Source organism: Gossypium hirsutum, chromosome D08 (assembly GCF_007990345.1).
Source record: "Gossypium hirsutum isolate 1008001.06 chromosome D08, Gossypium_hirsutum_v2.1, whole genome shotgun sequence".
NCBI lineage: Eukaryota > Viridiplantae > Streptophyta > Magnoliopsida > Malvales > Malvaceae > Gossypium > Gossypium hirsutum.
In genome coordinates, this window is record NC_053444.1 from 65809756 (window position 1) to 65825830 (window position 16075).

General features: G+C 32.8%; 2 protein-coding genes and 1 pseudogene across 2 annotated transcripts; 2 read left to right on the forward strand and 1 right to left on the reverse strand.

The window, feature by feature from the left end:
* The first annotated feature begins 686 nt into the window (after window positions 1–686).
* On the forward strand, window positions 687–3402 carry LOC107898153 (probable glycosyltransferase At5g25310; annotated as a pseudogene).
* A 976-nt stretch (window positions 3403–4378) lies between these two features.
* Window positions 4379–10414, forward strand: LOC107899187 (protein EMBRYO SAC DEVELOPMENT ARREST 30). The gene is made up of 11 exons (XM_016824819.2): window positions 4379–4816; window positions 4935–5155; window positions 5259–5343; window positions 6142–6212; window positions 6294–6382; window positions 6466–6709; window positions 7522–7634; window positions 7796–7886; window positions 8111–8239; window positions 8858–9411; window positions 9506–10414. The coding sequence occupies exons 2-11, from the start codon at window positions 4991–4993 to the stop codon at window positions 9921–9923; spliced, it is 1959 nt and encodes a 652-aa protein (XP_016680308.2). The 5' UTR covers window positions 4379–4816; window positions 4935–4990; the 3' UTR covers window positions 9924–10414.
* Window positions 10415–11185: 771 nt separating this feature from the next.
* LOC107899188 (syntaxin-132) lies at window positions 11186–15851 on the reverse strand. Its single transcript, XM_016824820.2, has 13 exons — window positions 15373–15851; window positions 14668–14778; window positions 14428–14484; window positions 13827–13875; window positions 13598–13686; window positions 13448–13521; window positions 12875–12917; window positions 12717–12777; window positions 12598–12623; window positions 12440–12517; window positions 12088–12168; window positions 11651–11716; window positions 11186–11543 (listed from the first exon to the last, which is right to left on the reverse strand). Exons 1-13 carry the CDS (start codon window positions 15388–15390, stop codon window positions 11370–11372), a joined length of 927 nt encoding a protein of 308 aa, XP_016680309.2. The 5' UTR covers window positions 15391–15851; the 3' UTR covers window positions 11186–11369.
* Window positions 15852–16075: the final 224 nt, after the last annotated feature.

Here is a 16075-nt window from a genome sequence, read left to right on the forward strand (position 1 = left end):
TTGACTTGAAATTCAAGGTTAAAAGCTTCAGTAGAGCTCAATCCATTTTTATTTATAAAAGCTTGACTTTAAATTCGATATTTGAGTATGAGTTCAAATTTAATTTTTTAAATTCTAATTAAAAATTGAAAAAAGAAAAACGTGTGAGTTACTTAAAGTGAGGATTAAGATACTCAAATTCGATTCACTTGATAATTTAAGGTACTCCAAGCTCGATTTTGACGATTACTATAGCAATTTTCAATATCTCTTAAGTTAAAATATGTTATTAATCTCTTTAATTTGACAAAAATTGAGATTTAGTCCTTATACTTAAAAAGTTACAAATAAAGTCTTTCTATTTTTTCAATATAATAAGTTTAGTCCAGTCATTTAAATCATAAGTATTTTTTGTCAAAATTTGTCAACTTAAAATTTTGATTAAACTGTAATCATATGACGTGACAGAAAATAAAAACGTTAAATTGATAGATTTTGACAGAAACTATCAACAGCGATAATGATCAGATTAAAATTTTTAAATTAAAAAATTAAGAGTCTTAAAATTTTAACCAAATCTCAAAGTCTATACAAATACAGGGACTAACAGCCCATTTTAACCAATATATTATTTTACGCTTGGGATATATAATCATACAGCCTGAACCATGAGATAAAACTATAAAAAGCATGCAAACAATCATTCATCTGCTTCATTTTTTGCTGTTCAAATGAGCAAACATTTTTGTCTAAACCCAAATTACCTTCGTTAAAGCCATGGGGAAATCTTCAGTTTACAATGCCTCAAAGCAACAATATCCCCCAACTTTCAAACTGTTTTTCTTCTTCTTGCCCATAAGCTTAGCCATCACTAGTTTTCTTCTCATTTTCATTTACATTTACACCACTTCAAAGCTCTCCACCGATCCCCAATCCAGCCCTTTCTTAAAACCTGCGACGAATTATTCTTTATTTGATCTGATAATCCCGGGTTCGACTGATTATGAGACGATTCAGTTTTCGATCGACAATACAGCTGAAGATTTGTTCTTTGATCTGCCCAGAACTTCAAATTATGCGAAGCAGAATCAATGGTCCCTTGGAGATCTCTTTGGCTTTACTGGTATGTTTGTATGTATATATTTGTTTAGCTTTTGAATATTGTTTTTTTGAATTAAGCAAAATTCTAACAGCAACATTAGTGACTAGTGTGACTTAAACTCAGGTTACACTATGGCGATAAACACCCTAACTATAGGTCAATACATATTTTTGTTTTCGATATCTGTGTTTTGAGCATAGAAGTATGCAAAAACTAAGAGTGAACAAGTTTTGTTTAGAGAAGTGAAGATAAAATGTTATAAAATTTGAGTCACAAAATTAAAAATCTTATATTAAAAATGCTTTAAATTAAATTATAAATATTTCAAAAGGGTTAAAATATGATTTTTTTTATTTAATTAAAAATTTTAAAAAGTTATTTTTTTTAATTTTAAGGAGGGGACTATAAAATAAATTTTCTATTTAATCAAGGGTCAAACCTCTATTTACCTTTTTTACTATGTATTAAACATTTATTGATAATAATTTTTGAAATTTGTCTATAATTTTAATTCAATTGATACTATTGTTATTGCAACAAAAAAAAGAGTAAATTTAAATGTATTTAAATACGTTTTTCCTCCAACTTAAAGATTTGAAGATTACGAGTAGAAGTAAGATTTTATAACAAAAATTGGAATTTATTTTAGACCCATCAAAATTTATGGAAATTTTAGTTAATTTTTGCAAAAGTTTTAAAATTTTTAATTAAACCTTTTAAAATTTTTGAAAACTTTCATTAAATTTCTCAAAGTTTTTAAAAACTTTAATTAAACCTCTCAAACTTTTTAAAAATTTTAATTAGACTTAAACCTTAATGTAAAATTCTGCCACTTTACTAAGATTTCGGTATAAAGTGTGTAAAACTCTTAATCAAAGCTATTTGATTCGAGTAGAAAGCAGTTTGATACTCATTTAAGATTTCAATCCGACTCAACGTTAGATTTTAATCAAATCCAATGGGAGCTAACCTGTTTGGGTTTTTTTTTTTTTTTGGTCAGGAAACACTCTGAATAACACAGAGATCTATCATGATACAGATGTATTTCTTGAAGATTACAAGGAAATGAATAAGAGCTTTAAGATATTTGTTTATCCCCATAAACTTGATGATCCCTTTGCAAATGTGCTATTGCCTGAGGATTATAATCCTGAAGGTCCCTATACCAGTGAACTTTACTTCAAAAAAGCTCTTTTCAACAGCCATTTCATCATCACCCAAGATCCCAATGAAGCTCATCTTTTCTACATGCCTTTTTCCATTCTTCATCTGCGCCACGATCCGAGAATCGGCCCCGAAAAACTCCAAGATTTCGTCAAAGATTACATCTTCAACATCAGTCATAAGTACCCTTTTTGGAACCGAACCGGCGGAGCCGATCATTTCTACACCGCGTGCCATTCGATCAGCGAGATCGCGATGGATAAAACCGTCGAAGCTAAAGAAAACTCCATTCAACTCGTTTGTACGTCGACGTATTTGTGACGGGCTATTTCCCTCACAAAGATGTCTCATTGCCTCAAATTTGGGTTAAAAAGCATGACCCCGGAACACTTGTTTCATCCAAAAGGTGAACCTTTTCGAACTTTTCAATTCCGGTAGTACTTGCGGATGTAACAGATGCTATTTTGGATTTACAGGAACCGACTAGCTTTCTTTGCAGGGCGAGTGAATTCCCCTGTAAGAGCAGCTCTATTTAAGCACTGGGTCAACGACACCGAAATATTCGCACATTTCGGTGGACTCGAGACCAATGACGGCAAAGAACAACTCCGTAGCAAGTTCTGTCTACACGTCAAAGGGTTCGAAATAAACACGGCGAGAGTGACCGACGCATTGCACTACGGGTGCGTCCCAGTGATACTTGCTAACCATCATGATCTCCCTTTCACTGATATACTCAATTGGAAAAGCTTCTCGGTTGTAGTGCATTACATGGATGTACCAGTGTTGAGAAAAATACTACAAGGGATAAGCTTTGAAGAGCTTTCATGGCTACAAAGCAATGTGATGAAAGTGAGGAAACATTTCGAATGGAATGTTCCAGCAGTTGATTATGATGCCTTTTATATGACCATGTATGAATTGTGGCTCAGAAAAAGTTCAGTCAGGGTTTGATTAAGTGCTTCCAGGGAATTTATATGAAGATTCTTATCAGCTTTTCTGCAAATATTTTATTTTTTTTACCCATTTTTTTATGATTTCGATATCCGATTTTAATATTGGGATTGGATTATTTCGGATGGTGAAGATAAACTACGATGGTTTCATTCAACTCCATGAAAATATTTTTTTAATAATAAATTCAACTGTTGAACCGACACGGCACGCTGGCAAAAGAAAACCCGACACAGATGACAGACCTGATCTAATTCAAGCTATAATTTTGTTTTGGGTAAATTACAATAGAAGTTACTCAACTATTAGTAAATTTCTTTTTTGAACATTTAACTATTCAATTTTATCTTTTTTGTCACTAACTAACTACTAGTGATCATTTTGTAATTTTTCATAATTAAGTAACCAATATTTATTTTTACTAATAATTGAGTGACTACTGATATAATTTACCCAATTAAATAAAAAAATTAGTTTTCAATTTAAAGAGAATTTACATTTAGGATTAAACCTAAAAAATAACTAAAATAATTTTAAGTAGGTTTTTATTTGCTCTCATAATTTGATTATCTTCTCAAAATTTACATTAAATTATTAATAAATTTATATTTTAATTACTAAATTTTAAAATGTTTCAAAATAATTACTGAATTATTAAAATTTTTCATTTAAATCACTGAACTATTAAAGTCACGCTCTATGGCATTTTCTGTTCATCCCACCTATACCAATTGAAAGCTCTTTTTTCTATTCTCTTTTATAGTTTTTTTTATGAGACAACTTTAAATATCATGTATTTATAAATCAAAACCTAAACAAATTTTTTCACTAATCCCCAATAATGACTATCTAATCATCTTGGATCTAAGATATATTCTTCTACTCATCGATAGGTATTTAATACACCGTATCAAAAGTCAATTGTTGCTTGAAGCTCGGTAGCTGAGCTTAAAAAATAAACTAAACAACCAATAACTTAAATAAAAACTTTCGAATAGTTTAATTACTTAAATAAAAACTTGAGAATACTTTAATAATTATTTTATAATATTTCAAATTTAAATAACTAAAATATAAATTTACTAATAACAGTTTATTTATTTATTTTATTAAAAATTAAAGAGCAAAATCCAAAGAAAAAGGACAAAAATGAAAATCTATTGGCTTTAGATTTGGTATGTACTTTACGACCTCTTTTTCTAGTTTGAATCACTTCTATAGTATTCTTCGTTCAAGCTTGGTTTAAACCAATATATATATATAAAAGAATCAACTTTAAATGATCTTTTGTTTCAGATTAAAGCTTCCTTATATACCAATTAACAGTCTTTGGGGCTCTTTTCTTTCTTTTTGGCTGTTTAGCAGAAAAAAAACTTTTTCAAATTCCTAATACAAAGAGACAAATCTGGGTTTTTACGGATTTGTCTTAAATCTTTTGCTTCTTATTCAGATTTGAACTTTACCCATTCCCCAATCCCTGTTTGCCAGCCAAGAAAATCTAGGGAAAATGAAATTGAAGGTTCAAATCTTTGATTCAAATCTGGGTTCTTTACGTTCCTAATAATTGGATTTTCTGAAACTATGTTCTCTTCTCTGGGAGTTTAGATTACGTTCCAGGTAACACAAAGAAAGTCTTTTTTTTCTTTTAATTATATTTGTCTTACTTTAATTTGTTTTTAAATGTGATTTTGGTTTTGTATTTTGTGATATATATTTGGATTTTTTTGGAATGTAGGGAGAATTGGGTGTTAAATTCAACATCCAAGAACTAACTATTTTGATGAGCTAAGGATGGCGTTCAAATCTAAGATAAAATGGGTTGCATTATTTGTGTTGACTTTATCTTTGGGATCATTGACCGTTCATCTTTCGTTAACAAAGTTTTCAAGTATGAATTTAGTCCAGTATAGCGCAAAAGAAGCTTTAAGCCATGATTTTCCATATATTGGATCCCCTGTAAGTTCTTTTCGGGGTTCAGTTTATGAATGCTTTATGTTCATATGTTTCCATTTATGAGATGTTGATTTCATCATCACTGGTTTCTTCTTGTATGTTGAAGGTTGGCAGAAATAAGAGGCTATGGGGTGCTGTGAGGTCTTTAGAGTCTTTGCAGCCATATGCAAACCCGAGAAACGGATATCCAGGTAAATGATTTCGGTTAGACTACCTAATTATGTATTTATGCTTCTATAATACCAAGTTTACATTAGGTTGCCATGCATTTCATTAGTAGATGTGTCGAATTGGTACTATTTTTAAATGAAGTAATGCAAGGATTTATATCGTTGTATGGGTGATGATAACAGTCTAATTAGAATTGCCTTGAATTATAAGAGATGTGTCAAAACGATAAGATTTTAAAATGAAATAATGAGGATTTATATTGTTGTATAGTGATGGTAGCTGTCTAATTAGAATTTCCCTGCATTTATTTGAATGACAATTCATGCTCGATAGAAGCTAGAAAGATGATGATCTGTGCAATTTCAAAAAATGTTATAGAACTATTAATCTTTGAAGTAGTGTCATATTTTATAGTTCCTGAGTTAAAGTTGGTAGATTCGCATTTGGCTTGTGAAGGACACATAAGTATGCCCACACTAAGTTTAGATTTGTGGCAAAAGCGGCAAATTAATAGGCGTAAGTGGTCTTAAGTATTTGCTGAGATTACAATTTGTTTTGTAATTTTTAAGATAACTGTTATAGGTTTTCTATAAGAAAAACGAAAGCTTGAGATCTCTATGATACGTGAGAAATAGAAAAGAACTATTTGGGTAAAAACCGGTGTATTCTTGATTTTTGCTAATGAAGTTTACCAGAACTGCAATCTTCTGTTTACTTTCCGGTTAAACAAAACCGGTACTTGTTGTTTGGTTTTGTCCTTGTTGCTTGATAATTCTTTTAGCCTGTTGCTAAGTAATTGATCATCTCTCTTTGAACAGTTCCAGGTAAAACTAGTAATGGTTTCATCTATGCAAAAATCTTTGGTGGATTCGAGAAGATAAGATCTTCGGTACGACTATTAGATGCTTTAAAGTTGTTTTTATTACTATTCTTTGTTGGTTGTTCATGACCTTTTTTGTTAAATTTCTAGATATGTGATCTTGTCACCATATCCAGGCTTCTAAATGCTACTCTTGTAATTCCAGAGATACAAGAAAGTACTCGTTCAAAAGGCATAAGGTATAGTTCCCAAATGTATTTCTTATAGATTGAATTTCAGGCCATATACGATATTATATCTTACGCCCGCCATTGCTATACAGTTATAAATTCAAGAGTTTTTCCTATCTTTACGATGAGGAACAGTTCATTGCTTCACTTAAAAATGATGTGAATATCATAAAAAGCTTGCCTGAGTATTTTAAGTCTGCGAGAAGAAGGAGCGAGTTCCCTACTTTCAAGCCCAAAAGTTCTGCTTCTCCAAATTATTATGTCAAAGAAATTTTGCCTAGCTTAAAGAAAGCCAAGGTTGTTGGGTTGATTATTATGGACGGAGGGTGTCTGCAGGTAGATCGAAGTCTTATAGTTGTACATAATATATTTATCATAACTGCAAAAGAAAAAAGTTTGATCATGTGTAAATATTCTCTTGAAGTGCAAAAATTGCTTTTGGAAACGCATGTCCTGTTCAGATATACGTAATTCCTATAAATATATATGTTCTCGCTAAATTTAACGAATATCTCTATTCTTGTTTACGTTATTTATCTCTCTCTCTCTCTATTCATGCATGTTAAGACACGTTCAATGTGTCATTATTTTCATGAGGGCTCATAGGAACTGGGGAATGATGTTTTCTAGGAGAAAGAAAGATCAATTCTTTTTTTGAGAAAACATTTGTTAATTTTGGTTAGAAGTTGCCTGTTCATATTGGATTCCGGACCATAATTTTACGTTGCAAAATGATTTTAATTGACAGTCCAATAATCAATTTTTTGTTTCATGTGATTTCCATGCTTAAGAGTCTTAGCAGTGATTGCATCACTGTCTCTAGTACAAAAAATTCCTCTACTTTATATATATTGTTTGAATCAGTTTCATATTCATTTGACCTCCCTCATCGTGATTTTTCTCATCATTCCAAGTTAGTGTGTACTTAGCTCAGCGGGAACTTCATTGCTTCTTGTTTAAAGCAACTTTCTAGCTCTCGGGTCTAATTTATTCTAGCCCTCTTGTGGCTGCGAGAGCAATTTTGCATGATGTTTATGTGTTAATATTCATTTATCAAATATATTTGCTGTTTCTTGCAATTTAAGTTCTTTCTAAATTAATGACTAACTATAAGATTAACATTGAAGTACTAACTGTACACCTTTCAGCCGATTCTTCCACCTATCCTGTCTGAGTTTCAGAGGCTTAGATGCAGAGTTGCCTTTCACGCTCTCCAGTTTCGTCCTGAAATTCAGATCCTTGGCCTCCGGATGGTGGAAAGGTATAATTTCCATTTGCCTTTCTGCTAAAGTCTTAAGACGCAGGAGTACGATTGTAAAATATATGAAGTTATCCATTGCTTGATCAAGATTTATCCGAGTCCTTATGCCACTTATCTTCTGTCTGTTTTTATTGAATCCGAACTTTGTAATCTACCTGCAGACTACGAGCATGGGGACAACCTTTCCTAGCATATCATCCGGGTTTGGTGAGGGACACCTTGGCATATCACGGATGTGCTGAGCTTTTCCAGGTCAGCTGTTTATGCTGTTTTTTTTTTACGTGCACCACTGTAATATAGCATAAGTTGCATGTTTTCTTTATCCCCCCTTAACGTATATAACATATTCAACATTTGAATTCTTTCTTTTGAAGTATTTGCAACTTTTAACCAAAAAAAAAAGAATTCAATTAACATGTTCGTCCGACTTTATATAGTTTTCATTACTTCATCTTGGTACTTTTTGCTGCTTTTAGGATGTTCATACAGAACTTATACAATATCGAAGGGAACAGATGATCAAGCAAGGAATCGTTAATGACGAATTAAGTGTTGAATCACATATCCGCAGAGAAAATGGTTCATGTCCTCTCATGCCGGAAGAGGTATGTTATGTGTAGAATTCACTGTTGCGCTTGAGAGTTTTGTTTTGCCTTTCATGTATTTAGTTTTGTATAATTCCTTGATAGTCCAATTAAATTCGTTGTTTCTTTCCTTGTTGCAAGCTTTTCGGATTGAAATTTATTACATCAAAGTTTACTTGTCCTAATTGTTGAGCTTTTATAAATTTTCGAACCGAACCCTGATAACAGGAGCAGACAATGGCATGAAGTGAACTCTCAAGCATACTTTTCTTGGTTCTCGTTAATTTGTTTGGAAAGAAAGCTCAGTGATCCCTTAAGAAAGCAATCTTTCCAAGATCTGATTATTGATCTAAGCTAGAAATATTGGAAATGAGGGAAATTGCTTTTAAAACAAGAAATGCTAATTGCTCGCAATTTTATGATTTATTAATGTATTTTTGCAACAGGCCATGGAATCACATACCTATTTAGTATAGAGGGAGAAATGGAAACAGAAAATCTGAATTTATTCCAGTGATCGAGTGCCGTTAAGAGTGTCTATGGTTACTGGGAATTTCATTGATGTTTAGGGATGTTTGCAATGACGATGTTATTGGATTTTTGTGCTTCACTTACATTTGTTTATTTGTATTTTTGCAGGTCGGACTTCTTCTTCGTGCAATGGGCTATCCTTCTAATACAATTATATACGTGGCAGGTTCTCAAACTTTTGGCGGTCAACGTCTTCTGATCCCTCTACGTGCTATGTTTGCAAATGTAGTTGATCGCACTTCGTTGTGCAGCAAAACGGAGTTGTCGGATTTGGTTGGTCCTGAAACACCTCCTTCCCCTGATGTTTTTAAGATGCCTAATCCGAAAAGTGAAGAACAACTCAAAGAAGAGTGGAATAGAGCTGGTCCACGGCCTCGACCCCTTCCTCCACCTCCTGATAGGCCTGTATATCAACATGAAAAAGAAGGCTGGTACGCTTGGATTACCGAGAATGACAAAGAACCCAACCCTTCCCCAATGGATCTTAGGATGCAAGCTCACAGGTTACTTTGGGATGCCCTTGATTATATAGTCTCTGTGGAAGCAGATGCATTCTTTCCCTGTTTTCACAGTGATGGCAGCAGATGGCCTGATTTCTCAGGCTTGGTTATTGGACAGAGGTTGTACGAAAGGGCTTCTTCTCGGACATATCGACCAGACAGGTTTGATTAAAAATGCATGTCTTTTTGAATAATCCACATTTACTGTGTGAATATATTTGTGTCTAACACCATCCATCTTATTTTCTTCAAACAGGAAAAAAATTGCTGAACTTTTCAACATAATCCGTGATGACATGTACCATCCGAAGCGTAATTGGATACTATCAGCTAGAGAACATCTCAACAGAAGTTTGAGTGAAGAGGGCCTTATCAGACAGTCACTGTTGTCAAAGCCAACTTCCTTTCTGTCCCATCCGATTCCTGAATGCTCTTGTAGAATTTCTTCTGTTGAGATCACGAAACCTATAAAAGGCAAAGATGGCAGAATTTTATTCGGAGGTGAACCGGAATGCCCCAAATGGATGCAATCAGCTAGGGCTGAAAAGGCTAGAACCAATGAAACTGAACCAGCAGAAGACGAGAACGACGTGCCTGAACAGCTAGAACCAGATGTCATAAGTAGTTTAACTTCACTGATTGATCATGACGAAGAATGGGATCCAAACGACTAACTGGATTTATAGACAGTACGTTTCTATCTTCATATATATCATCAACGGGTGGGAATTCATTTGCTGGAGAACTTTCGACACGGAGAGTAGCAAGTAAACATCATTCTTTGATTTCCATAGTTACAGTCTCTAATGTTTTTGAGGTGAATAAAGTAGTCAATTTATTTGTCTTTTTCTTTTCTTTTATTTTATTTTTACTAGATTCATAGAAACCAAAAGAATTATTCCAATGTCTTTATACATCAAATAGTTGTTCTAACATGAGAAGGGTGAAAGATTCAAGTCATAGATTTTGTCATTGGAGAAGCTTAAAGTCGTTGCTGTAATTTTTCTTTTAGTATTTCTCACTGTGCTTCTTCAACTGGGTTCTTTTATCCTATTATTATTGTTATTCTTTTTGGGGTTTAAAATGATGTAAATTTGCAGAGGTTGTTAATGAGAGAGTTTTGTTATGACAATCTTTTATAATGTGATTAGTTGGATTTTTTTTTTTTGTTGTTGTCGTCGTCTTCTTTTTTAGTTTGGGTGATTTAAGGCAAATTTAAAAGCTAGTTTTAATGAAAATTTTCATTTGTGTTCTGAGGGACATGGAATTAAATTTTCATGTCAAAATTTATGTGTAAGAGGTGATTTATTTTAAAAAAAGAAAAAATTCACAAGCTAGAGTTCAAATACAGACGTTTTTTAAAGAAAAATATGTGACATTCTTGCCACCATTTTAATCTTGCTTGAGAAATTTCATCGCCGATTTAACTTTGTGGGATTCTTAAACTACACTAGTATATGAAATAGTTTACTTTCAAAATATATATTTAAATTGACATTTTAATAAAATTTTCAAAATTTCAGTTTTTATCTTTTTTATGTATTAATATATATTTATATCGTGTACCATTATCGAGTTTTTTAGGGTAAAAAGAAAATTCGATTAAACCATTGGAGTAATGATTAAAATTTTTTGCAAAACATACGTACAAAAGACTTGCATTACCGGATTGATATCAAGTCCAGGTGTGCATGGATTTATGGTTTGGCTCATGCTAGATTTGATGTATTTTGTAGCGAATTTGGTTTTATGGTTTGACTATAGATAGAGATGGTATTAGTTTGTAATTAACAAAATCACAAATACGTACACCACAATTTAATAAACACACCAAGTTAAATTTTAATATATGATTAAAAAGGCAAACTTAATATTTTACCATAAAAATGAAAATTGAAAACACATCCATATTGCAAATCAACCACGAACCATGATATCAAAACAACATAATATTTTTCAAACTTCCATCACCACAGTAATCAAACCAAACAAGGACAATCGGAGTTCGTAATATAGACCTCAAATTATTCACATCAACGGCCGACATAACAATATAATTGATGGATTTCCTATGATGTGTATGCATATAAAGATTATATATAACAAATTGAAGACACAATCTAAGCACCTTTGTTACTGCTCCAGGGTTTGATCACCGCAACGACGATAATTACAACAATTAGGAGAAGGATGATAATAGCAATGCACATCCACTTCCTAGAGTTCTTCTGCAAGCTCTTAGCTCTTTGGAGAGCGGTATTCCCTGACTGCACGTGATCTACTGCACTTGAGACCTGAGAATTTGAAATGATGAGCAGAACAGTTTAATTGCGCGGCTTACAGGTCACCAAGGACAACTTTACTGCTAGTCAGATATAGAATTCATGAAGAGTTCAATTACCTGAGATTCTATGTTGTCAAGCATGTCTCCTTGTGCATCAACCAGAACCGCCATGTCCAAAAATATCTGCATAAGATACGTTGTTAATTATTGATTCCAAAATTATAGCATAAATGCATTTTAAGTGAGATAATTCTTTGTTCAAAACATTTCTGAACGGGACTCCATCCAAAGGAATTCAAGATTCGACGAGTAAGTGCTACTCGTAATAAATTGGTGTATTGACATAGGACAAAGATCTCAAAAGAAAATGATCATTAAATAAAGTTCTTATGGGTAGTATATGTGCTTTTCAACATGACATACAAAAGCAATGAAGCTTAGGTATAAGCTTCAAGAAGTTTTGAAAACATAGGCACAGCCCTGAATTTAATTTTGATATTTTGATCATCTTGATCAAATTGAAGCAACCTCAAGGCGACAAACTAATTAAGTACCTGTTGTAGATCAAGAAGCTTTTTCTCCAAATCTCTAACTGCTTCATGGCGCTCATGAATTTCAGATACGGTGTCCATTATCTGCAAACATACCAAACATTAGTTTAACCATAGCCAATTTCTAATAACTTATCTTCCATGAAATCAGTCCCACTACCAACAAGGTCAGTATCACTACAGCTTGAGATGAGGGAAAAGAGAATACTGAAATCCAATACTCAAGCTATCAAATGAAAGTTTATTTTTAAAAATTGAAATGGCTTTAGGGATGAAATACAAATATTAGCTTCCTGAAATTGCTTAAGAAAAATACTATTATTATGAAGGAAGAAAAAGGAAATTTAAGACAAACCCGGCCTCGTCCCTGCTCCTGAATTGCTTTCTGGAATATTTGTTCACTATCTCCAGTATCAATCAATTTTTCAATTGTCTGTACATTGTTGAACAGTCAGATACGTACCAAACATGATAGAGAATAATTCATAATATCAGGAGAGAAGTAAATCATACCTCTTCATCAGGCCTAGTGCCCGTCACTGGAAATCATAATAACCAGAGAAGATGAATATTAGCTCCTTATCAGTACCATATTATAGCAATTAATAAAGAGTACCAGGTAAGATCTTAACCTGCGAAAACACGTCTCTCAACAACATCCCGATACTCTTGATGGATGGTTTCCCTCAGAGTCTGCAATTAGTTAATACAAAGAACAGAGAGGTTAAGAATGAAGGAGACATAGATGGAGCAATTAAATAACATCTTAAGATATCTATATCTGACCTACCTGAAATTCAGCCATTTTGTCCCTCAACTTCTTTTTCACAGCACTGCAAGAAGACACATAAAATATGATAAAATTCTACAAGCCCCAAAGCTAGAAATAGGTTTTTATTAGACGGGTGGTGCATCGCAATCATTAACAAATTGGATAAGACAACACTATACTATGGTTAAGAATTAAATACAGCTCTAATCATGAACCAAAATCACAACCAATGTATTTTTCAAGAAACATAGTACAAAAGCAAGCTTCATTAACTTGTAGCCAGCATTCGCTCCATATGCCCATTGAAGCAAGGAGATAAATATGCTTTAGATATAATATGCTAACAACAAATGCTCCAATATTTGCAGAAAGCCATATATAACTTCTTTTTAAGTATCAAGAAAATATGGTAGTGGCCCTGAATCCTTAAAACCTGCCAGATTTTGTCAAACTAAACATGTCAAGGAAAATGCAATATACCTGACTTCTGTTAAGCTTAATTTAGTTCCACATTAATGGTAATTAACTAAAACAGCTTTAATTGTATATTTAAAAGGAATATGGAGCAATAGAAAAAGGATGGTATATTACAGAGTTGTTGACGTCCTTGACCGGTCTACACCTGTTCCTTTTCCGCATCCAGGCTTCTGCCTATTCGCTAAATTCTACCCAACATCAAGAAAAAGAAATAAGCAACCTGTGAGATACGAATGAACAAAATAAAAGCAGTCAGTAACTTACCTCTCGGTCCAATTCGTCAATTTTCCCCTTTACAAAACGAGATATTTTTCCAACTTCATCAACATCTTTTTCCGTTCGCTGCTTAATAGCTACAGATGATAATAGCATCCGTCATAAGCAATGTCATTAAAGGAATAGATACAAATGCAAGTCTCATCATGGTTTTTCTTTTCCTGCATCTTTAGTGAAACTAGGAATGTAAGAAAACATGCAACAAACTATTGCTTACATTTCATGGCAGGAGCCTTAGTCACTGCTTTTGATTCCTCATGTGCATCCTACATAGAAATGCATCATAAGAACATCTTAATCAGTACTCAATATTGTTACTTAGAAGATTCATCATTAACAAATCATCTAACAAATTATGTTAAGCAAGTTTGAACAGATAAGCTTGGGCATGAATTCATTAAACAAGAAAAGAAAATATTAAACAAAATTACACTGGAATTTAACAAGCATAGACTCCTTCAAAATCTCAAGTTTTAGATCTTACAGTCAGAGAGAGAGAGAGAGTAGGATCTTAATGCTTTCCTGATGCAGACTTAGAAAATCATGGGACCAATACAAAATATGAACAACTTTAAAATCTAGAGGGCGAAAGACCAACTACATTCAAGATGTTGAAAAGATGCTAGCTCTTCTTTAATCTAGTCTAGTGCTTCCATAAGGAGGGCTAAAAAAGAGTAAGAAATCCTCAAATTTTCAGTCATTTTGAGAAGAATTATATTGAAAATTTCCTAAAATCCATAGTAGTGAACAAAACAGTAAAGACAGATTGTGAAGCTTTGGTATCATACAAGGATAGGAAAAGGTATTAAATCAGATACCTGAAGCTTTTTGAGTAGCTTGTCCAGCTTCTCATATTGTTTATCTATCTCTTGAACCTGGCAAAGACAAAGAATTGTGTGAGAACAAAGATTCAAGCTACATTATACCAATACGATGAACTTAAGTCTTCTAGAATAAATGTTATGAGAAGAAACACAAAAGGGACAAATAAAGTTGAAACTACATTTTATATACTTCTTAGCTTTCAATGAACAATTACGTCAAGAAGTCCAGAGCACCTTTTTAAAGAAATTTTGAAGGCCTAGTTCATCTGCATTTGCTTGAGCTCCTAATTCGATATCCCCACCATGAGATCCTTGACCTTGACCTCTAGGGATCTCAAATGAGTCCTGCAACAAATACAAAACAAGTAAGCAAAACTAAATTCAATCAAGCTACTGTAATAATTACTAAGCATAACTCAAGAACGTAAAATCATCTGATCATCCTAAACAAACCAAGAATTTACAGAGATAGCCATCTAAGAATACCCTAATTATAACAAAAAAACAAATTTATAGACAGCAAAGCGAAATTACAAAAAAAAAAAAACAGTGATTTTTTTACAAGGTTAAGCCATAATTCTAGTGATCTAGTCCTCCAATTTTCTAAAAGAAATTTCTAAATAGATCTGAATTCTGCTTGATTAAATTATTACAGCATTAAGCTCACTAGTGTCCTAAATAATAAGATTCAGCATTCAAAATTTTCAATTCACTTAAGTTTCCTCCATTTTCGCAGAATCCAAGCAGAAGAAACCAAACTAAATCCCCGAAATATAATATTGTTTTCCACTTCAATCACGATCAATTTTTTTTATACAAAATGCAGCTATCTTAGTAACAATTATAAAAAAGAAAGAAAAACTTAGATCCAAACAAAAACAAATACAGCCAAAAACAAACAAATCTGTATAAAAAAAAAATCGAAAACAAAAACGTTACCGATAGAAGGTCGTTCATTGTGGAAATGTGAATTAAGGCTAGACGAAGCTTCAAAGATAAGAAACCAAAAACTGAAAAGAAAAAAGAAACCTAAAGAAAGCAAATTATCAAGAGATCTAAAAAAAACACTAAACAAAAATGTGATTAATTTTAATACTAAACATTCACTATAGGTCTATTTCTAGGGTTCCAAGGGTTTTTTTCTTCAGTGATTTTCCAGAGAGAAAAGGAAGAGAAAATAAGGAGAGAGAGATCTGTTTGGGAGTTGGGAAAGTGTGTGAAGCAGCTAATACTCAGAAAACGTGAAGGGAATGATTGAGTGCGATGAGTTGTAGGGGAATTATTTAAATCAAAGGACGGTGGGAATTGGTGGGTCCCGTTTGATTAACGGCAACTAATTGTCAGGTTTTGGGGAGGGTTTGATTTTTTTAAATATTGTTTTTCGAAGGGAAAACGTTGTATACTGCTGTATTGTTATTTGTTTACACTGTTTTTTCTTTTCATTTTTTTGGCTTTCCCTTCGGGTGGCGGAAACTGGAAACCTTTGTCTTTCTTTGTCTAAAATTTTATCAATTGACTCATTTGCCCTTGTTTTTTTACATCTATATATTTAGAATTTAAAAGTCTCAATTAGAAGCGTACATGGTCTCATCAGATTGAAGCTCGATTCTTACAAAATTTCAAGTCCAAATTTAGTCTACTC

What these genes read in the sequence shown, in the direction of transcription:
- LOC107899188 (XM_016824820.2), bottom strand. An exon ending in TAAGGCTCCTGCCATGAAAT is followed by an intron (nt 13,687 to 13,826) that starts GTAAGCAATAGT and finishes TATCATCTGTAG; the next exon opens with CTATTAAGCAGCGAACGGAA. An exon ending in TTGACGAATTGGACCGAGAG is followed by an intron (nt 13,522 to 13,597) that starts GTAAGTTACTGA and finishes GATGTTGGGTAG; the next exon opens with AATTTAGCGAATAGGCAGAA.
- LOC107899187 (XM_016824819.2), top strand. Translation starts at nt 4,991, where the DNA reads ATGGCGTTCAAATCTAAGATAAAATGGGTTGCATTATTTGTGTTGACT. An exon ending in CCCGAGAAACGGATATCCAG is followed by an intron (nt 5,344 to 6,141) that starts GTAAATGATTTC and finishes CTCTTTGAACAG; the next exon opens with TTCCAGGTAAAACTAGTAAT. An exon ending in TCGAGAAGATAAGATCTTCG is followed by an intron (nt 6,213 to 6,293) that starts GTACGACTATTA and finishes TTAAATTTCTAG; the next exon opens with ATATGTGATCTTGTCACCAT.